Below are 15,934 nucleotides of genomic sequence, written 5' to 3'. Positions count from 1 at the left end.
CGTCTACTGACCGCGGCTGGAGATTGACCAGCAGCGCGATCTCAATCTCCTTCATTGTGACGTGATGTTCCAGCGTATCTCGCAGATTGAGCACGTTCATACGACCTTGCACTCGAGCAAAGCGGCAAGCGTAGTCGTACGACTGCTTGATGAGGCTGAATCTAGGAGGCTACGGTGGCTCACTTTTCGGCCATGGAACTTCGTTTCTTCCCACTTTTGAGCACATCTGTCAGCAGCAATTTGACTTCGCAAAGATTGAGGCAACGACTCTCTTCGAGCTCCTTCCCAAACTTCAGACTGGCCAGATCTGCTTGTTCTTCCTCCATCTTGGAATTCCAATAATATTCAGCTTCAATGACGGCAAGAGAAGCGCCACTGCTCTCAAGGAACTTAACACTATCGCGTGATGCATACGTTAACCGAGACCTGGAGGCCTTAAAGTGACACGAGTAGCAGCGCATGACGCAGGCGATCGCACAGCCAATCGAACAGCCGTCACGGGGATGGGGCGTTCTGGTCGTCTGGTGAACTCCTGAAGGTGATGGTTTTCGGTGGTCTGGACGGTATCATGACTATATTCGCTGTTCTAGCTGGGTGTGTAGGTGCTGAGCTGACGGGAGTGCAGATCCTCATCATCGGTTTCGGAAATCTCATCGGAGACGCAGTGTCGATGGGGTTCGGCGAGGTGAGATGCCACGTGGAGACCTCATTCAGTACATCTCTGAGAAGTCAGAAACAGACTTCTTCGAGTGCGAACGAGCCCGCGAAGAATGGGAGGTCACCTACAACCCTGAAGGCGAAAAGCGCGAGATGATCGAGATTTACGTGGGCCGGTACGGCTTCTCAAATGAGGACGCTATTACATTTACTGAAATCGCTTTCAAGTACCCAGTGAGGCAAGGGAGGCTGGGCCACGCAGGAGTTCTTCCTCAGCCATATGATGAAGGAGGAGCTTGGACTTGGCCTGGCGGACTGCGCTGAAGGACTCGAGTTGTCTCCATTCACGAAAGGTGGATCTGTAATCTTTTGTTCTCGATTTTTCATTCTATTCTTTCACCGTTTCCAGGTCTTGCGATGTTTGGAGCTTTCATGGTGTTCGGCTCCGTACCGCTGCTGTCCTACGGTCTCTTCCGCTGGCTTGGATCCTCCGTACATGCCCACTGGGCTTTCGCCTTCACTGCACTATCATGTGCGTTAACTCTCTTCGCCTTGGGAGTTTTGAAGGCACAGTTCGTTTGCCAATCCGCTTGGCAGTCGGGTCTCATTATGATGTCCAATGGCGTGATAGCAGGCGGGCTAACGTTCGGGATTGGTACCTTTCTTCAAGTGGGTGCCAGTTAAATGATCAACCCAGCAGCAAGCTAAGTGACCTTCGCCTTACCACCCGAGATTCTAGCTCTCTTTATGGAGTTCGTTGAACTAAAACTCGGTGACTTGCGTTTCCTTTTCTTCGAGGGACATCCGTAGCCGCCTACCAGACTACCAATGGACGAAGGTGACGCAAAGTACAACTCCTCCAAGTCGAGAATCTCCTGCTCTAGAGCAGATACGGCTGAGGTAAGTTCTGCTTCCAAAGACAACAGATCACTCAGCATTCATCGAGAGTTAAAAATTTTAGGTCTCAGACATAATCGCAGGTTTTCGCTCCCACAGCATTTACGGTATTGGCTCCGCAGTGCGCCGCAAGGACTGTGCCACCGTAGGTGCAGGCAGTTGGATCCTTACAACGACTGGCGAAACCCTCCGCCTGCGCTCAGACAAATAATCTGACTCTTTCGAAATGGCGCAGAACTCTTACTAATATTACGCAGGCATAGCCTGTATTATGTTTTAAAACTCACAACCTAAACTCAGCTGTTTAAATATAATCACGGTCAGCCTTGCAAGCGCGAGCCCAGTAGTCGTGAAAGTTGTGGCCGTCCATCACATACGTCGGCGCACACTCGTAAGTGGTCACAGTAGCAGAGTCGTACGGCATCTGCGTCTGGTTTGACCACGTCTCAGCGCGGGTGGAGTGGGCAGGTTGGTACTTCTGATTCACTCCAGGAGTGGAAACTTGGCGAACGTGGGAATGCTGGGAATGGGCGCCATAAGACATGGGTGTTGTAGGGCTGTAAGATTGGCTTGAGTACTGTCTGGTGATTGGAGACTGATGCATCATGTTGGTATTGATGATTTGCGAAAAATAGCAGGTTATGAGTCAAGGGGGGCAGTAAATAGCAGCGGTTTCAGTCAGTGAAAGACGCTTGATGAGCGTCGTGAGTGCGACAGCCACGGCGTCAGGTTGGTCTTCCATGAGCACATGACCGCTGTGAGGAAGGGGAATCAGCTGGTACTTGCCTTGCATGTGACCGACGATAAGCTTCTTGTCCAGCGTGTCTCGGCGACCGGCTACCATGAGGACTTTGTACACTCCCGAGCAGCCTAGGAACATTTCAGTCAGACCATCGAACCAGCCACGCCAGAACTTCTCTGTAGTCGACAGGTCCAGTCGCCACTCGTAGTGGTCGTCGACAAGCTTCAGCTGGCTGGGAATAGACACCCTGGCAGACTCGGAGTTCTTCAGCATGTTGTGGAGAGACCACTCCACTGCCGCTCTCCGGGTGGGAAAGCGCTTTGGGATGTTCTTGACGAAATGTGACATGTGAGAAAGGCTAGCCAAAGCTGTGGTTTCCACCGCATCGAGCACCACAAGGGCCTTTATAGAAGGAATGCGGTCCCTTTTGGCCAGACGCACAGCAATACTGCCTCCGAGGCTGTGTCCAACCAGCACAGTCGCACCCTTGGCTGCGAGCTTCACGTACACATCGCATACAGCTGCCTCCGTAGCCTCCACCAGAGAGTCGATGTCCATGTCGGCAGGGTCAGACAATCCGTGACTAGGCAAATCGGGAGCTATAATTACCACGTCGTTCATTCGGCGAGCAAGGGCGTCCCAAGACAAGCCTGTATGCCCACCGCCGTGAACACAGACCAGAACTGGACGGTCTTTCGCAGAGTCCGCTGTTGCGTACGTGTGAAGGACCTGTATTCGGTCACCTGGAAGCTCACTTTTGAATCCCAGTCAGTTGAAAAATCTGATATGAACGTGGATGCGGTCTCCACCAGCTCCAGCTGCTTAGGTCTGGGCGGAAGTGGGGGCAGTCCAGACATACGGCGCAAAATTACAATAATGACTTCTTACGCAAGCCCAACCATTTCCCAGGCGAAGCGTATGGTCTACAGCTCGCCGGTGCAGGGTCCCGTCTCCAGCATGCAGCATCGATATGTGTCCGGTCAGGCAACTCACACCCTCCCTAGCGCCCAGTACACTAACTACGCCAACTATACCACAAGTGGGGGGCCGAAGTATCACCCCCTCGACACCAAACAAGTGGCCCAGTTTTCGTACTCCATTTCGCCTCTCTACAATCCCGTACACGTCCCTACTTTTGAGTCCACTCTACAGGTTCGTGTGGATGAGGGTCGTTTATTGAACGTGTGGAAGGACCAGATAGAGGCGACGCGAGTGTACGTTTCCGAGGAGTTGAGTGAGTCTACTTAGATCCGTGAATTTTTGGCCACAAAACCGATTGCAATTCGCACATAAATGGAGCTTGTGGCTCTCCTAACGAGGGGGTATCTGGGCGAGCCTGAGGCTACCAAGGCGCTGATCGATCTGCAGAACGAGGACTGTTCGAGGTACGCCTGCACCCTTCTTGACACGCTGGAGGCGTGCCACGATTTAACATCTGACACTGGTTTCCTCCTGCTGGTGTCAGCTAAGGGAGCTGTAGAACGGGCCTGGAAGGTTACGAGGTCTCCAGCGGAGAGACGGCTGCTGAAGACCGCACTCTTGAGGTTGACTAGGAGGGCACTGCCAGTGCTTGACGGCGAACTCCTGTTCGCCGCCCTACGGGCGCCCATCCGGAGCGACTTTCCAATGATGTGGCCTGAGATGGAGATCTACCTGACCGAGAGCCTCCTAGAGTTCCCGACTCTCTCACACAACGAACGTCTCCGCTCTCTGGCACTGCTGGTGAGGGCGGTGGAAGAGCTGAGCGGTCGTAAGGCGCTGTCAGGTCGAAAGGCCTTCCGTGTGCTGACTGAGGCCTACTTCACCCCGCTAATGGAGCTTGAGTCAGCTCTGGTGGAGGCTCCACTCAGCGCGTTGGAAAGAGAGGAAGAGCTTGCAATTGTCCACAAGGGTCTTCTCATCTTTTGCCGGCACGGAGACGTGGAGAGGGAGATCATCAGTCCATTCGTCGGATCTGTGCTGAAGCAGCTTTTGTCGCGCGTCGAAAGCCGGATGCTGGGCCTCTGGGGAACGGCAGTTGTCCCCCCTCTTGCCGATCTGGCTGCCTACAGCATCACTCCCTTCCTCTCCAGCGAGGGACTTCTCAGCCGTACGCTCTGGACGCTGTCAGAGTTTATGATCGCTCATCAGGTATCCTCTCGTGAGGTACTGGACGTGCTGAATCCTCTGTTGACAGGTCTGATGCTGTCCGCCCTGCGCCTGCTGTTTCCGTATCGAGCTCTAGACGGCCTGTGGACGACCGGGCTCTGCGAGGAGTCATTCGAAGAGTCACCCGAGGAATCGGCTGACCTACAACGCCGATGTGCCATCGAGCTCACCCAACTCGCGACGGCAGCTGGCTGTCCGACAGGCTTGCTTGCTCTTTTTGAGACTATCCTACGGCTGCTGGTTCCCTTCGAACCGGATCACCTTCAGTGTTCAACTCGGGACGCTTTATTGGTCTGCGAAGTGTCCCTGTTGTCGACTCGAGAGGCATCAGACCCTGTTGTGGAGTTTATTGGACAGAACCTGGCTAGATCCCCACACGATTCCGATGCGGTGATGAGATCTGCGCTGTGCTTGGAGTCCTTAAGCTTACTACTAGGGACCGAGGTTGGAGGTTCCAACGGATTGGAGGAGTCGTGTATTCCTGAACCTTCAGACCTTACCCTCAGCTGCATGAAGGAGGTCGCTCCTAGGGTTGCTGTGACGATGAAAAGCTTGCCGAAGGACTTTGCTGGATTCTGTTATATCCGATTCGCATCTATCCTCTTTGGATGCCACTACCTGCCCTCTGTGACGCTTCTACCGGCTGTACAAACACTCCTTGCGATCATCAACGACCCTTCTACGCCTGTTGATATCCTGGGCCTTGCCGTGGACTCTTGTTTATCTCGTGCAACGAACAACAGCGATAGTCCTGTTTGGCACACAGTGATGGACACGACCACACTGCTGGAGCACTTCGTGATCGGGCTCGTGCACGTCGCCTGGGCTGCCCCCTCCGTGGAAATCACCCGTACGGCGCTAAAGGCGGTCTACGCCGTAATTTTCGAGGCCTCTCCAACCGTGCGATCCTCAGTGATTTCGCGACTCATTCCTTTGATGTCCTCTGATCTGCGAGGTGACGATCTGGTCGTAGTTTTCCCTTCAGCCCTCGACATCGTCATCGGCTCCGTGGAAGATTTGGAATCCATCACGACAGTGGAGATAGATCCTCTGCTTCGCATGTGTGACATCCGCCTGCAAACCGCAGATACCTACATCTCCAGCTTGCTGGCCAGATTGCTGGTAGTTTTGTTGAACTGCTCTTTGGGTGGGTCCACAGAGGAGCCCATTCTCGATTTCGTCCTTAACCACTGGTGTCGTCTGGCTTCTCGTGCGGAGAACCCTCCAAGCTTCGAGTTTACCGAACTTCTCATCGCGTTGACGTCGGCAGCGTCCCTTTATCCGTCGAGGAGAGCGCGGTATGCCTCGTGGCTGGACACGTCTGTGCCTTTGCACCTGCAGGCGATCCAGGCGGGGCTGAGCTCTGATGACCAGGACTGCATGCAACTTCTGTCTGGCATTCGCCTTTTTGGGGCAGTTAGTCGCTTTTGCGACGCCCAATCCCCTCTGCTGCCATCCATCTCCCAGGTCATAGATCAGGTCGTAACTCACAGTTCTACAGCAGACTCGTTTGATCAGGAGGGCCTTCGTCAGACGGACCTCGTTGAGTTCCTTATTCTGGTTCCTATAGAGGCGTTTGCCAAATGGTGAGTCTTCAGTGGTCACGAAACTCAGTTCGTTTCACACACTGACCAGAACTGCCTATATCCTGCTGTCACATCAACGCGAGTACTTCAGTCCAATCGCCATCCATCGCGCGTTAGTGGCGCTTGAGATGGTGGACGGTCCTGCTCTCGCCGAGAGCGACACTTCGAAGCTGCGTGCCAGGATACGCTCTCTGGCAGTAACAATTAACAATGTGCAAGAGGGTCCTCGCATGCGACGGCGGGCTGTCGCCATCACTAGCAACGCAGGACTTATCAACACTAGGTCCCCTGCACGGTCGTTTTTCGAGTCGATCGACATGCGATACAGCTTGCATTACCGTCGGATCGTGGAGGAGTCCAAACAAGACACACGACAACAGTGAGTACTCCGACTCGCCTCAAACAGAGCAGATTCAGACTTCCAGGCCCTAGCGAGGCTTCTACATGTCAACTGATGTTTCATGCTTGGGAACCAGCTCACACTGCAAAGCATCTTCCATCAAATCAAGTGGCGCTTCTCCATCAGCGTTCGCTTCTGTCCATGGCGAGATTGGACGAGGTTCGAAGTCCTGCAGAGAGGCGGGTACGGCGTGATGAGCCGCTAGCCAGCGCAGCACTTTGGTGGAGCCCGCCACAGCGGCAGTGTGAAAGGCGGAGTCGCCGAACTCGTCCTTCTCCGTCTCCTTGACTCCTTTCTCAGCTAGAAATCTGCACATTGAGAGTTCGTCTCGATCAGCGGCTATATTCATCAGCGGAATACTATAAGGGCCTTGCAGAGCATCCGGATTGGAGACCAAAAGCTCCTTCAGTCCCTCTACGTTCCCAGCGCCAACAAGTCCGACTGCCGCTTCAACGGCGTCGTCCGATACCAGCGTCACCGATTGCGGCACCATACCTCCCATGGCGGGACACGGGATATCGTCAGGGTCTCTGCCCTCTGCGATGTCAGTACCCCACTTCAGTATGACCCCGTCCACGTAGAATCGCGAGGCCGTCTGGTGGTCCATAGTTCCCAAGGAGTGCCACGCTTCCCACTTCCGATGGGCCAAGACGTTCAGCTGCGATGGCTCCTGCTGGTTGCAGGGTCCAACGGTGGCTTGCTTGTAGAGGCTGTAAAACCGCAGGAGGTCTTCAGCGCCAAGGTCCGTCCGTGTTCGTACGTAATCGGTAGCTGCTAGGAACTGGTCTGAGTGTAGACCTTTGCTCTCTCCTTTGGGGTTTGCCGTGGTCTCGGAGGCGTCAGTGAGTGATGGTTTAAAAATCCAGTCCAGCGCCAAAGTCGCCATACGGACCGCCCAGATCTTCGCTGCAACAAAAACTCTAACGGTGAAGGCAAGAGGAGAGTAGAGTGCGAACCGCAGTCGATTCAACCGATTCATTCAATTCCCGATTTTCGATGGACACAAGGTTTTCCAAAGCAGCACAGTTCGGCAAGCGCAAGAAGAAAAAACCAGTGCAGTTGGACGAGCGCTTCAAAGATGTCCCAGATATCGACGCCCCCACAGACGCCAAAGGACGAGTCGTAGTGAAGAAGCACCAAGCAGAGGCTACCACGAAGGACGAGGCCATCGATACGGAGGTGCCAGAGTATGCTCCTTTCGCATGGGATGCGGAATCATCATCCGAGGAGGAGGATGAGGTAGAGGAGACCGAGGCAGATCTTGGCATACCTGAAACACCGCTGGTAGATAACGCAGAGACTGCGAGATTAGCACTCAAAGGTCTTGTTTGGGAGACTCTCAAAGCTAAAGATGTTTTCGCCATCATGACATCATTTTTGTCTAAAGGCAACATTCTTGAAACCGAGAAACCTGTGGCCCGAGTCCGGATTTTCCAATCCGAATTCGGGAAGGAGAAGATGCAACGTGACAAGGAGCGTGGCGCACCCTATGACGCCAAGGACCCAGAGGACATTCGCCACGCCAAGTACCGCGCTTGGCTTCGAGAGAAATCCATGTACTTCTTTGCAATTGTCGATTGCGAGGATAAGGTCGTCGCTGACAGAATTTACGAGGAGTTTGATGGGACAGACGTCAGTTGGGCAATAGACGGAATGCAGATCAGTTTCGTGCCTGACGACCTGGTAATTCCAGGAGAACCAACGGACACATGCGAGGAGTTTCCCAAACGTTACACTCCACCAGCGGCCTTTAAAAACTATCTGCAGACCACCACCGTAGATGAAACTGCCTGGGACGAGGATCCACCGGACCGCACCCGCTTCTTCAAGAAGCTCTTCACAGAGAAAGAGGTGCTGGAGATGGAATACAAGAACTATGTCAAGGTTTCCAGTGATGAGGAGGAGTCTTCCGTGGAAGCGATCGCCGAGTTCGAACTGCCAGAATTCGCCAGGGATCGAGCAGACGAGGAGGCCGAGTCCGTGTTCGACGCCTCGGGCAACGTAGTCACAGCAGCCAGTCTCACAGAAGACAACCTCGAAGTCTACCGCAAGAGACTGTTGGAAGGAGTGGACTCCGAGGACGCGGATTCGGACTCTGAGGACATCCGTTTGGTGCAAGAGAAGGCCGAAAGCACTGATGTGTCGGACTCCGAAGAGATGCGTCGCGCCTTCGCGGCACATGACATGGGAATCGAGGAGCCCGAGGCTGTCGATGCAGCCGAAGGCAAAGGTGAAGGTGACGGCAGGAAGAGAAAACGGTTCCCTCTGGTTGGACAAGAATTGTCTGAGGAGGAGGAGGAGGACGAGAAGCCCGTAGCTCCGCCATCCTCTGATAGCGAGGACGACTTCAAAATGAAAGGCCCCAAGAGAGGCAAGAAGAAAGCCAAGAGACGGAGGGACCAGCAAGACACCTTTAATCTGGACACGGAGGATCCGCGATTCCAAGCAGTCTACGAGGAACCTGAATTCGCTTTGGATCCGACGTCCCCGGAGTTCCGAAATAACCAGGCAACCCAGACAATGCTAAAGACTAAAAAGAAGCGTAGAGTCAAGAAATAGTGTTTGACCTTAACTTTCTGTCCGACTTCTAGAATGACTGCTGAATCGCTTCCTTGAACACTGCCCAGGAGAGCCCGTCGCGACACCAACAGCACGGTACTCCTAGACGTTTAGCCGTGGTGATGTTGCGTTTCTCGTTGTCAAAGAAGAGCATGTTCTTGAACTCTACGCCAGTGGCGTCTGCGATCTCCTTCAGGTGACGCTTTTTGTCCACATCTCCCCAGGCAGAGTGCACAGACAGAGAGGCCAGGTCTGAGTATCGGTTGTCGACTCTAGGGTCCAGCAAGTCCTCGTCCGGCTGCTGCGAGGCACCTTTTCGGGGAACAAATAGTTGCGTGAGGGCCTGTTGTGCGTCCTTCGGTGTGGTGGTCCTGCTGGCGAAAGCCACATCCACGCCCTGCTCGACAATCCAATGTAAGATCGACAGCGAATCGGGGAAGCATTCGAACGGAGATTGACGGGAATCCTTGAGTCGCGGATACAGCGGCAGTTCGTTGACCTGCTGTTTTCGTTTAAGATCCAGGCTAAACGGTGGTTTGAAGTATATGTCCACATCACCCGCCCAAAGGGTGTCGTCTAGGTCGAAAACGAACAGTTCAGGCAGCATTTGTGGAATAGAGGTCTATTTCCGGCATTTTCCATGGACGCCTGGTCCGATGGTTCGTCGCATTCCTCGGCGCCTCCCGCACCAATAGGTAACGACGGCGACAGTGAAGATGAGGGCCTCGATGAGTACGTCCCGGGCGGGTACCACCGATGTTATCCAGGGGAGGTGTATAAGGACCGCTATCGTATAGAGTGTAAACTCGGTTGGGGACATTTCAGTACTGTGTGGCTAGCCACTGATTTCTTTCCTCCGACACCACGTTACGTCGCAGTGAAGTTCCAGAAAGCTGCTCGGCAGTTCGTAGAAGCAGCTCGAGACGAGATTCAAATCCTTGAAACGGTGAACAGGATGTTCGTCCATCCCGAAGGAGTCAGGGTGCTGCAGTATCACCAGCACCTGTTTCCGGATCTTGCGTCGCCAACACGGCCTGTTGTGGAGTTTATCGACAGCTTCAGTCACAATGGTTTGAACGGGCAGCACATCTGCATGGTGTTCGAGGTCATGGGACCGAATCTGCTTACGCTGATGAAGGAGTACAAGTTCCAAGGCATTGAGATGGGTATCGTCCGGAAAATTTCGGCACACACCTTAGCCGGGCTGGACTACCTGCATCGCGTCTGCGGCGTTATACATACGGATGTCAAGCCGGAAAATATTCTAGTGTCTGCTGTGGAGTTACCCCCACCGCAGCCCCTTCGGGAGTTCTACACAGGCGCCTCCGAATATGGACCCGACGGAGAGGTCGTCGGTATTTCCTCCGACAAACAAAACAAAATGAAGCAGAAACGCAATAGACTAAAGCGACGTCGCAAACTGAAGGGTAACAAAGAAAAGACGAGCTCCAACATCTTAGAGCAGCTCCTCCAGGAGACCCAACAGGGGAAGAAGAAACGCCGTCGGAAGCGAAAACGCGGTCCGAATAGCAAACAGACTACTCCAGACGCCAGCGCAGGGACCACTCCCCTGAACTCCCACGGAGCCCTGGAGAACCTCCCCGCTGACGCGCTCGAGGGGACACGGGAGTCGCTGGACAATTCCGGAGCGGTTCCTTCCTTGCCGAAGGCGATGGACGCCCCCGACGGCCCCGACGGTCCCGACACCCTCGACACTGAGGCTGAGGATCAGGCTCCGGATCCGCCCCGAGCGCCAGACCACGACCTTGAGATGGTTGACGTGGACGGCGTCAGCTACGTAGTTGAGATGGGCACGAGCGAGGAAGACATTCTACGGTGGCGGCATTGCCTTCTGACGTATGAAGTCTACACTGAACTCGTCGCAGACGAACGCTCTGCCGAGCGCGTACTGTATTCGGCCGTGGGGCCCGTGCACCTTAAAGAAGTGATGAAGCGGTCATTCTTCGCGGAACGCCAGGAGTACAAGCTCGTAGACCTGGGCAATGCGTGCTGGGTTGACAAGCAGTTTTGCAAGGACATTCAGACACGGCAGTACCGGTCACCTGAGGTCGTCACGGAGAGTGGCTACTGTGCCAACGCAGACATCTGGTCATATGCGTGCATGCTTTACGAGCTCTTAACAGGTGAGGTTCCGGAAATTGTGGGACACAGGCGATTTTTTATTTGAACCAAAGTCTGCCTCCAACTTCAGCCGGGATGAGGACCATCTCGCTTTGGTGTCAGAGCTGCTCGGCTCACTTCCGTCTATCATCACACAGCATGGTCGGCGTTCGTCGAAGTTCTTCGATGCTGAAGGGAAACTACTACATATTCATGACCTGAAGTTCTGGGGATTAGAAGACATCCTACGATCGAGATACTTTCTTCGACAGCCAGTAGCTGAGGTGTTCTCCGACTTCTTGTTGCCCATGCTGGAGGTGAATCCCACTCGTCGCGTTAGCGCGCTACAGGTGTTGCAGCATTGTTTCTTTACCTTCTCCTTCGAAGAGGATCGAATGAAAGCCTGGCAACGGATGGCTACCGCCGAACAGAAGGCAATCGCCAATCTTTCGGCACGTCGTCCTACAGAGTACTGATATCTCGAGAGTGTAGCAAACACAATCACAACTCAGTTCGTTTGAATACGTGTCGCGTCCATTGTTGGAGTAGAGATTGGTCCAGATCCCCCGCCCCCCAGCCAATGACGCGGATGGAGGCTATTGAAGTGTTGACGTGCTCGAGGGCGATTCGAACTTGTTGGCTGGGCTTGAGGACTGGCGAGAGAATAGGGTTCATCTGGAGCCCTGTCACGTCAGTGGTCAACGGTCGATCTAACCGCAGTCTTGGAGCGCACGTGACAACCACTCCGCTCTCCGATATCGATGCATAGAAGTCGACCACAGCGAAATTGCCCCCAGTCAGCGTGCTTTCCCCGTCGTCCAGGAACAACGAGCCGCTGGCTTCGCCCTGAACGTTTGGGTAAATCTCCATACGGAAGGGCACTCCTCGCATTGTTTCGGTTGACCGCCCTGGGTGCGTCTTGGTCAGAAGGATAGACCCTTCTCTGACGAACGCCGTGGTCTCGTTTACGCTGCCACCGACGAACTCCTGGTCAGAATCCAAGGCAAAAAGTCGAAGGATGGGCAATTCCACGGGTTTACGCAGAACGGGCACGACCAAAATGCTTGAGCCCACCCAAAAGACATCGTCGCGCTGGTCTTCCATTCTGATCACAGGCACTCCGAAGGCGTGGTAGTCAAAGAAGGCTGTATACCAGTAGTGCAGCACGCGATATCGGGTATGCGCCAGGTGTCTAATACGAGCGAGAGTCTCGGCGGAAAAGAGCCAGGGTTCCCGTCTGCGAGATTCTATATGCGCGTGATCTCTGTAGAAGGGCTGCCAAATGCCAACCTCACTCCATCGCAAAAGTAAGTCCTCGCTAGGGTCGCCGAAAAAGCCACCTACGTCGCCGCCAGTGAATGAAAGGCCAGCCACGGCATGGCTCAGTAGTAACCGACTTGTCATCGCCAGGTGCTCTGTGGAGGATATCGAATCTCCAAACCAGATAGCACCATATTTTTGGCTGCCCACAAAGAAGGCTCGCGAAAGAACGAACGGACGCTTGCTGGGTCGGGCCCGCATTAACCCCTCAAACGTCGTTCGATGGTAGAACATTCCGTAGAGGTTGTGGACCTCTCGGTGCTCTCTCCCGTCCACGTGCCTCGCGTCTTTGGGTAGTGTCATCTCTGGACTCTCAAACACTGAAGGCTCGTTCATGTCGTTCCACACATGTAGTCTGTTATCCCAGTCCAGCCAACCGGCGAGGTGACCCATCCACACCTCCCGCACCCGAGGATCCAGGAAATCAGGGTACACGCTGCGGCCTGGCCAGCAATCTCCCACGAAAACCTCGCCAGAGGCGTCCGACAGAACGCCAGCATCGAGAACGTCCGCGTAGAGGTCGTAGGCGGAGTCCTTGGCCACATGAGGATCGATAATGGCAACTAAGTGCCTACCGTCCGTTGACAGGTCACGTAACAGGCGTTGAGGGTCGGGGAACTTCTCGTTGTCCCACGTAAAGTAACGCTTGCGGTCGGTGTGCTCGATGTCGAGCCACATAGTGTCTAGCGGAATGTCCATCAAAGCGAACCCTTTGGAGACGTCGAGGACGTCGCTCTCGTCGTCGTAGTTCCATCGACACTGGTGCTTGCCCAAGGCAAATAGAGGGGGCAGAGAGGGAAACCCCGTTACAACGCTAAGGGAGTTGAGGACGCTTATGGAGCTGTCTGCCGCGAAAAGTACGATGTCGATGCAATTCGTTTCTGACACCCATGAAGACCTGTTTCCGTCAGTAGTAGGCGGCACATAATACGTGTCGGCAGGGTTCAACCACAACTGCGCCGAGTACACCGACCCCTGCGGAACGAGAACGAAGGGTACTGTGCCGTAGAGTGCGTTATCTCGGTCGTCCTCGTAGCCAAACGCGTCTACGTTGAACAGGCGTAGGGGTCCGCGACCAAGAAGGTTTAGGGGGCCCGTGTGCTGCGGGAGACCGTAGACGGCGTCCGTGGCAGGGGAGACTACGGACGCCCCGACAGCTTGCCACCCGTTAGGTGTACTGTCTTCGAAGCCTTTCCAGACACTAGGAGCAGGGGCTGGGTAGTTTTCCCAGTGAATGCCGTCAACGCTGTTGACGATCTCTCGATCGAGCAGCATGTCGAGCCTGAAGGGATTAAGGGTCAGAACGGCGCTCATTCGACCTGGGCCGTCAATTACCCATTGACTGTCGTTCCTCGTGACGGTGACGTCCGTCAACTCCATATCGCCTTCTTGAATGACTGATGAGTCCGCTTTGAATCGGTCACTTGACCCAATGAACAGACGCAAGAACCCCGCTGAAAATAGCGATAGTTCGCCTTCCAGCACTACGTCATCAGCCGACAGTGAAAACGTTACCCGCTCGCGCTCCATAACCAGGTTGCTGGCAGCCCACTCGAGCTGGCGGTGGCGTTGTCGAAACCTATTGAAGAAGGGGTTGAAATCGGGTGGCTTGAATTTGGCGTCATCGTCTCCATCGAAGTCCCAGCTTGGGCCGTCACCAGCGTCCGGGATCAACTCTGGTTCCGGCGGAAAAGGCTCCTTCAGGTCCATTGCGTCTCTATGAACTTCCAGAGATGGAGGAGTGTGGCTGCAGCTGCCTGCCAGCATAGGAACAAGTGAAGTTTTTAACAATAACATCTACTGAAATAGGGAGAAATGAGGCCAGCTCAGATCACTCCACCTCTGACTCTTGCGCCTCTAACAACCTGATTTCCACCTCGTCTCGCTCGGCCATCGAGATGGACGACGATCTCCTGACCACCACCAGCAGAAAACCTAGGAACGCAACCACCATTCCCGCTGTCAACAGAGCCACCTTCAACGGGAGAGTGAGCCCGAACTGTTCCTCAAGCAGCAGCCGTCGTCGGGCAAACCCTACTGTTTGACTGGCTGCGTCGAATAGTGTGTAGTACGACTGCATGAAGGTCAAGCCGAGGATCGCTTCAAAGGGCATGTTGGGAGACCCCTCACCAATGCCCACAAGGCAGTAGGCATCGCGGGTAGGATGTGAAATCGTGGTCATGAACTGCATACGGACGCCAGTCCTACCCTACGTCGGTTATGGGCCATTCCAAAGTACCGAAGTCAGCCACACTGAATGAGACGGGACGTCGACCAGAGTAGATATACTTCTCAATGACGGTGGGGCACTTGCACCACAGGGTCTCGTCTTTCTCGTTCGGGCCGCCAAAGGACGCCCAGCACTTGTCATCCGCCAGAAGTGACTCCTTGAATTCTCGGAAGGCGTCTGGCTTGATCAGACTAAAAGAAGTGCCTGTATCCACAAGGGCGGGGCCTATGATGACAGAAGTACCTCCCACATTCAGCGAGGAAATTTCCACTCCCCATCGACCTTGAGATCGTAGAGGATTCTCAGTCCAGAGTATACTGGAGGTAAAGTAGGCCGGGTTGGGCGTTCCCACAGTCAGGCGGGCACGAGTCGCTTCCCAATACCGTATCTCCCACTCCCCGAACGTCTCCCACGCATACCGACGAATACGTTGACTCCTCGTCAATTTCGGCAGATAGAAACCGATGATGGGCTCGTTCTGCCCCAGGGACTTGGTCAGATTATCCAAAAACGACATTCTTTCTTTCGTCGGTGACAGCGTCATTTTCGGAGGAGCCGGGGCTAAACCAAGTATGCCATCAGCCACCATGTGGGGCACGGAAGCCCCTGGAACTAGAAGAGCGTGCTGATGAAGTATCCTAACGGAGGAGTCAACGCCGTCCATCGTCATGGTTTCTTTCATGTTCTGCCCCACCACCCGAGATCCGTCGCCATAACCTAGCGTAGTTTCGCCTCTCACATGCTTGTACGTCAGAGAAAGCTCTGGGGAATAGTAACGGTTCTTCAATGGGTAGCTAGGCTGCGCCTTAAGAGCTAGATCCTCAGGTCCTCCTTTCGGAACCCACAAGTGATGCGATCCAGTGTCTGGGATGAACGTCAGCACTTGCGACTTCCGGCAAGAGTCGTCGCGGTTAAGTTTCCGGCATCTGTCGAGATATGTGTCGCCCAATCCCAACTGGACAATGTACTGCACATTAGCATAGTTCAGCAGCGGTAACTCTAAACATCGCTTAGACGCACTATCCTGACGCATAATAACCAATATTCACTCAGTGTGGCGGTGATGTTGGCCAAGTGAAACGCACGCAGGACTCATAACGCTGAATTTGACGATGTTCTCCAAAAATCATGACAGATGGAGCGGAAAGATGCATCCGCACTCCACGGCACACCGCAGTGAATCAATGAGCCACCATGAGTCACTGAAAGAAAATTAGCGCCGGCAATTTAAATTTCCCGCAAATTTGAATCCGAGCGAAATCGCGCTGCATTGA

General features: G+C 54.2%; 11 protein-coding genes across 19 annotated transcripts; 5 read left to right on the top strand and 6 right to left on the bottom strand.

The window, feature by feature from the left end:
• Positions 1-354: 354 nt before the first annotated feature.
• On the top strand, positions 355-1,341 carry KVP17_003043 (uncharacterized protein; the record flags this gene model as incomplete). 2 transcript variants are annotated; one of them, XM_068519897.1, is made up of 5 exons in its annotated part: positions 355-440; positions 469-685; positions 715-891; positions 920-1,010; positions 1,067-1,341. In XM_068519897.1, 5 exons carry the CDS (start codon positions 355-357, stop codon positions 1,339-1,341), a joined length of 846 nt encoding a protein of 281 aa, XP_068373483.1. The 2 variants fall into 2 exon arrangements, with proteins under 2 accessions (XP_068373483.1, XP_068373484.1); XM_068519898.1 differs by lacking the exons at positions 355-440; positions 469-685; positions 715-891 and having other exon boundaries at positions 941-1,010.
• A 517-nt stretch (positions 1,342-1,858) lies between these two features.
• KVP17_003044 (uncharacterized protein) lies at positions 1,859-2,098 on the bottom strand (the record flags this gene model as incomplete). The annotated part of the gene is made up of 1 exon (XM_068519899.1): positions 1,859-2,098. The coding sequence occupies one exon, from the start codon at positions 2,096-2,098 to the stop codon at positions 1,859-1,861; it is 240 nt and encodes a 79-aa protein (XP_068373485.1).
• A 102-nt stretch (positions 2,099-2,200) lies between these two features.
• Positions 2,201-3,153, bottom strand: KVP17_003052 (uncharacterized protein; the record flags this gene model as incomplete). Of its 2 annotated transcripts, XM_068519911.1 has the most annotated exons (2): positions 2,201-3,025; positions 3,052-3,153. In XM_068519911.1, 2 exons carry the CDS (start codon positions 3,151-3,153, stop codon positions 2,201-2,203), a joined length of 927 nt encoding a protein of 308 aa, XP_068373497.1. The 2 variants fall into 2 exon arrangements, with proteins under 2 accessions (XP_068373497.1, XP_068373498.1); XM_068519912.1 differs by lacking the exon at positions 3,052-3,153 and having other exon boundaries at positions 2,201-2,917.
• A 19-nt stretch (positions 3,154-3,172) lies between these two features.
• KVP17_003049 (uncharacterized protein) lies at positions 3,173-3,544 on the top strand (the record flags this gene model as incomplete). Of its 2 annotated transcripts, none has more annotated exons than XM_068519907.1 (1): positions 3,173-3,544. In XM_068519907.1, one exon carries the CDS (start codon positions 3,173-3,175, stop codon positions 3,542-3,544), a length of 372 nt encoding a protein of 123 aa, XP_068373493.1. The 2 variants fall into 2 exon arrangements, with proteins under 2 accessions (XP_068373493.1, XP_068373492.1); XM_068519906.1 differs by having other exon boundaries at positions 3,215-3,544.
• Positions 3,545-3,589: 45 nt separating this feature from the next.
• Positions 3,590-6,413, top strand: KVP17_003047 (uncharacterized protein; the record flags this gene model as incomplete). 2 transcript variants are annotated; one of them, XM_068519903.1, is made up of 2 exons in its annotated part: positions 3,590-6,030; positions 6,059-6,413. In XM_068519903.1, 2 exons carry the CDS (start codon positions 3,590-3,592, stop codon positions 6,411-6,413), a joined length of 2,796 nt encoding a protein of 931 aa, XP_068373489.1. The 2 variants fall into 2 exon arrangements, with proteins under 2 accessions (XP_068373489.1, XP_068373488.1); XM_068519902.1 differs by lacking the exon at positions 6,059-6,413 and having other exon boundaries at positions 3,590-6,034.
• A 57-nt stretch (positions 6,414-6,470) lies between these two features.
• Positions 6,471-7,409, bottom strand: KVP17_003048 (uncharacterized protein; the record flags this gene model as incomplete). Of its 2 annotated transcripts, none has more annotated exons than XM_068519904.1 (1): positions 6,471-7,409. In XM_068519904.1, the coding sequence occupies one exon, from the start codon at positions 7,407-7,409 to the stop codon at positions 6,471-6,473; it is 939 nt and encodes a 312-aa protein (XP_068373490.1). The 2 variants fall into 2 exon arrangements, with proteins under 2 accessions (XP_068373490.1, XP_068373491.1); XM_068519905.1 differs by having other exon boundaries at positions 6,471-7,316.
• A 17-nt stretch (positions 7,410-7,426) lies between these two features.
• Positions 7,427-8,989, top strand: KVP17_003045 (uncharacterized protein; the record flags this gene model as incomplete). Its single annotated transcript, XM_068519900.1, has 1 exon — positions 7,427-8,989. One exon carries the CDS (start codon positions 7,427-7,429, stop codon positions 8,987-8,989), a length of 1,563 nt encoding a protein of 520 aa, XP_068373486.1.
• Positions 8,990-9,017: 28 nt separating this feature from the next.
• On the bottom strand, positions 9,018-9,596 carry KVP17_003046 (uncharacterized protein; the record flags this gene model as incomplete). The annotated part of the gene is made up of 1 exon (XM_068519901.1): positions 9,018-9,596. One exon carries the CDS (start codon positions 9,594-9,596, stop codon positions 9,018-9,020), a length of 579 nt encoding a protein of 192 aa, XP_068373487.1.
• A 33-nt stretch (positions 9,597-9,629) lies between these two features.
• Positions 9,630-11,586, top strand: KVP17_003050 (uncharacterized protein; the record flags this gene model as incomplete). Of its 2 annotated transcripts, XM_068519909.1 has the most annotated exons (2): positions 9,945-11,133; positions 11,162-11,586. In XM_068519909.1, 2 exons carry the CDS (start codon positions 9,945-9,947, stop codon positions 11,584-11,586), a joined length of 1,614 nt encoding a protein of 537 aa, XP_068373495.1. The 2 variants fall into 2 exon arrangements, with proteins under 2 accessions (XP_068373494.1, XP_068373495.1); XM_068519908.1 differs by having other exon boundaries at positions 9,630-11,177.
• A 25-nt stretch (positions 11,587-11,611) lies between these two features.
• Positions 11,612-14,197, bottom strand: KVP17_003051 (uncharacterized protein; the record flags this gene model as incomplete). Its single annotated transcript, XM_068519910.1, has 1 exon — positions 11,612-14,197. The coding sequence occupies one exon, from the start codon at positions 14,195-14,197 to the stop codon at positions 11,612-11,614; it is 2,586 nt and encodes an 861-aa protein (XP_068373496.1).
• Positions 14,198-14,261: 64 nt separating this feature from the next.
• On the bottom strand, positions 14,262-15,693 carry KVP17_003042 (uncharacterized protein; the record flags this gene model as incomplete). 3 transcript variants are annotated; one of them, XM_068519894.1, is made up of 2 exons in its annotated part: positions 14,262-14,615; positions 14,644-15,693. In XM_068519894.1, the coding sequence occupies 2 exons, from the start codon at positions 15,691-15,693 to the stop codon at positions 14,262-14,264; spliced, it is 1,404 nt and encodes a 467-aa protein (XP_068373480.1). The 3 variants fall into 3 exon arrangements, with proteins under 3 accessions (XP_068373480.1, XP_068373481.1, XP_068373482.1); XM_068519895.1 differs by lacking the exon at positions 14,644-15,693 and having other exon boundaries at positions 14,262-14,621; XM_068519896.1 differs by lacking the exon at positions 14,262-14,615 and having other exon boundaries at positions 14,635-15,693.
• Positions 15,694-15,934: the final 241 nt, after the last annotated feature.

This window comes from the organism of the source record quoted next (assembly GCF_019968985.1).
Source record: "MAG: Porospora cf. gigantea B chromosome Unknown PgB_NODE_516_length_15934_cov_120.408, whole genome shotgun sequence".
Taxonomy (NCBI): domain Eukaryota; phylum Apicomplexa; class Conoidasida; order Eugregarinorida; family Porosporidae; genus Porospora; species Porospora cf. gigantea B.
This window is presented reverse-complemented; position numbering and strand designations above follow the sequence as displayed.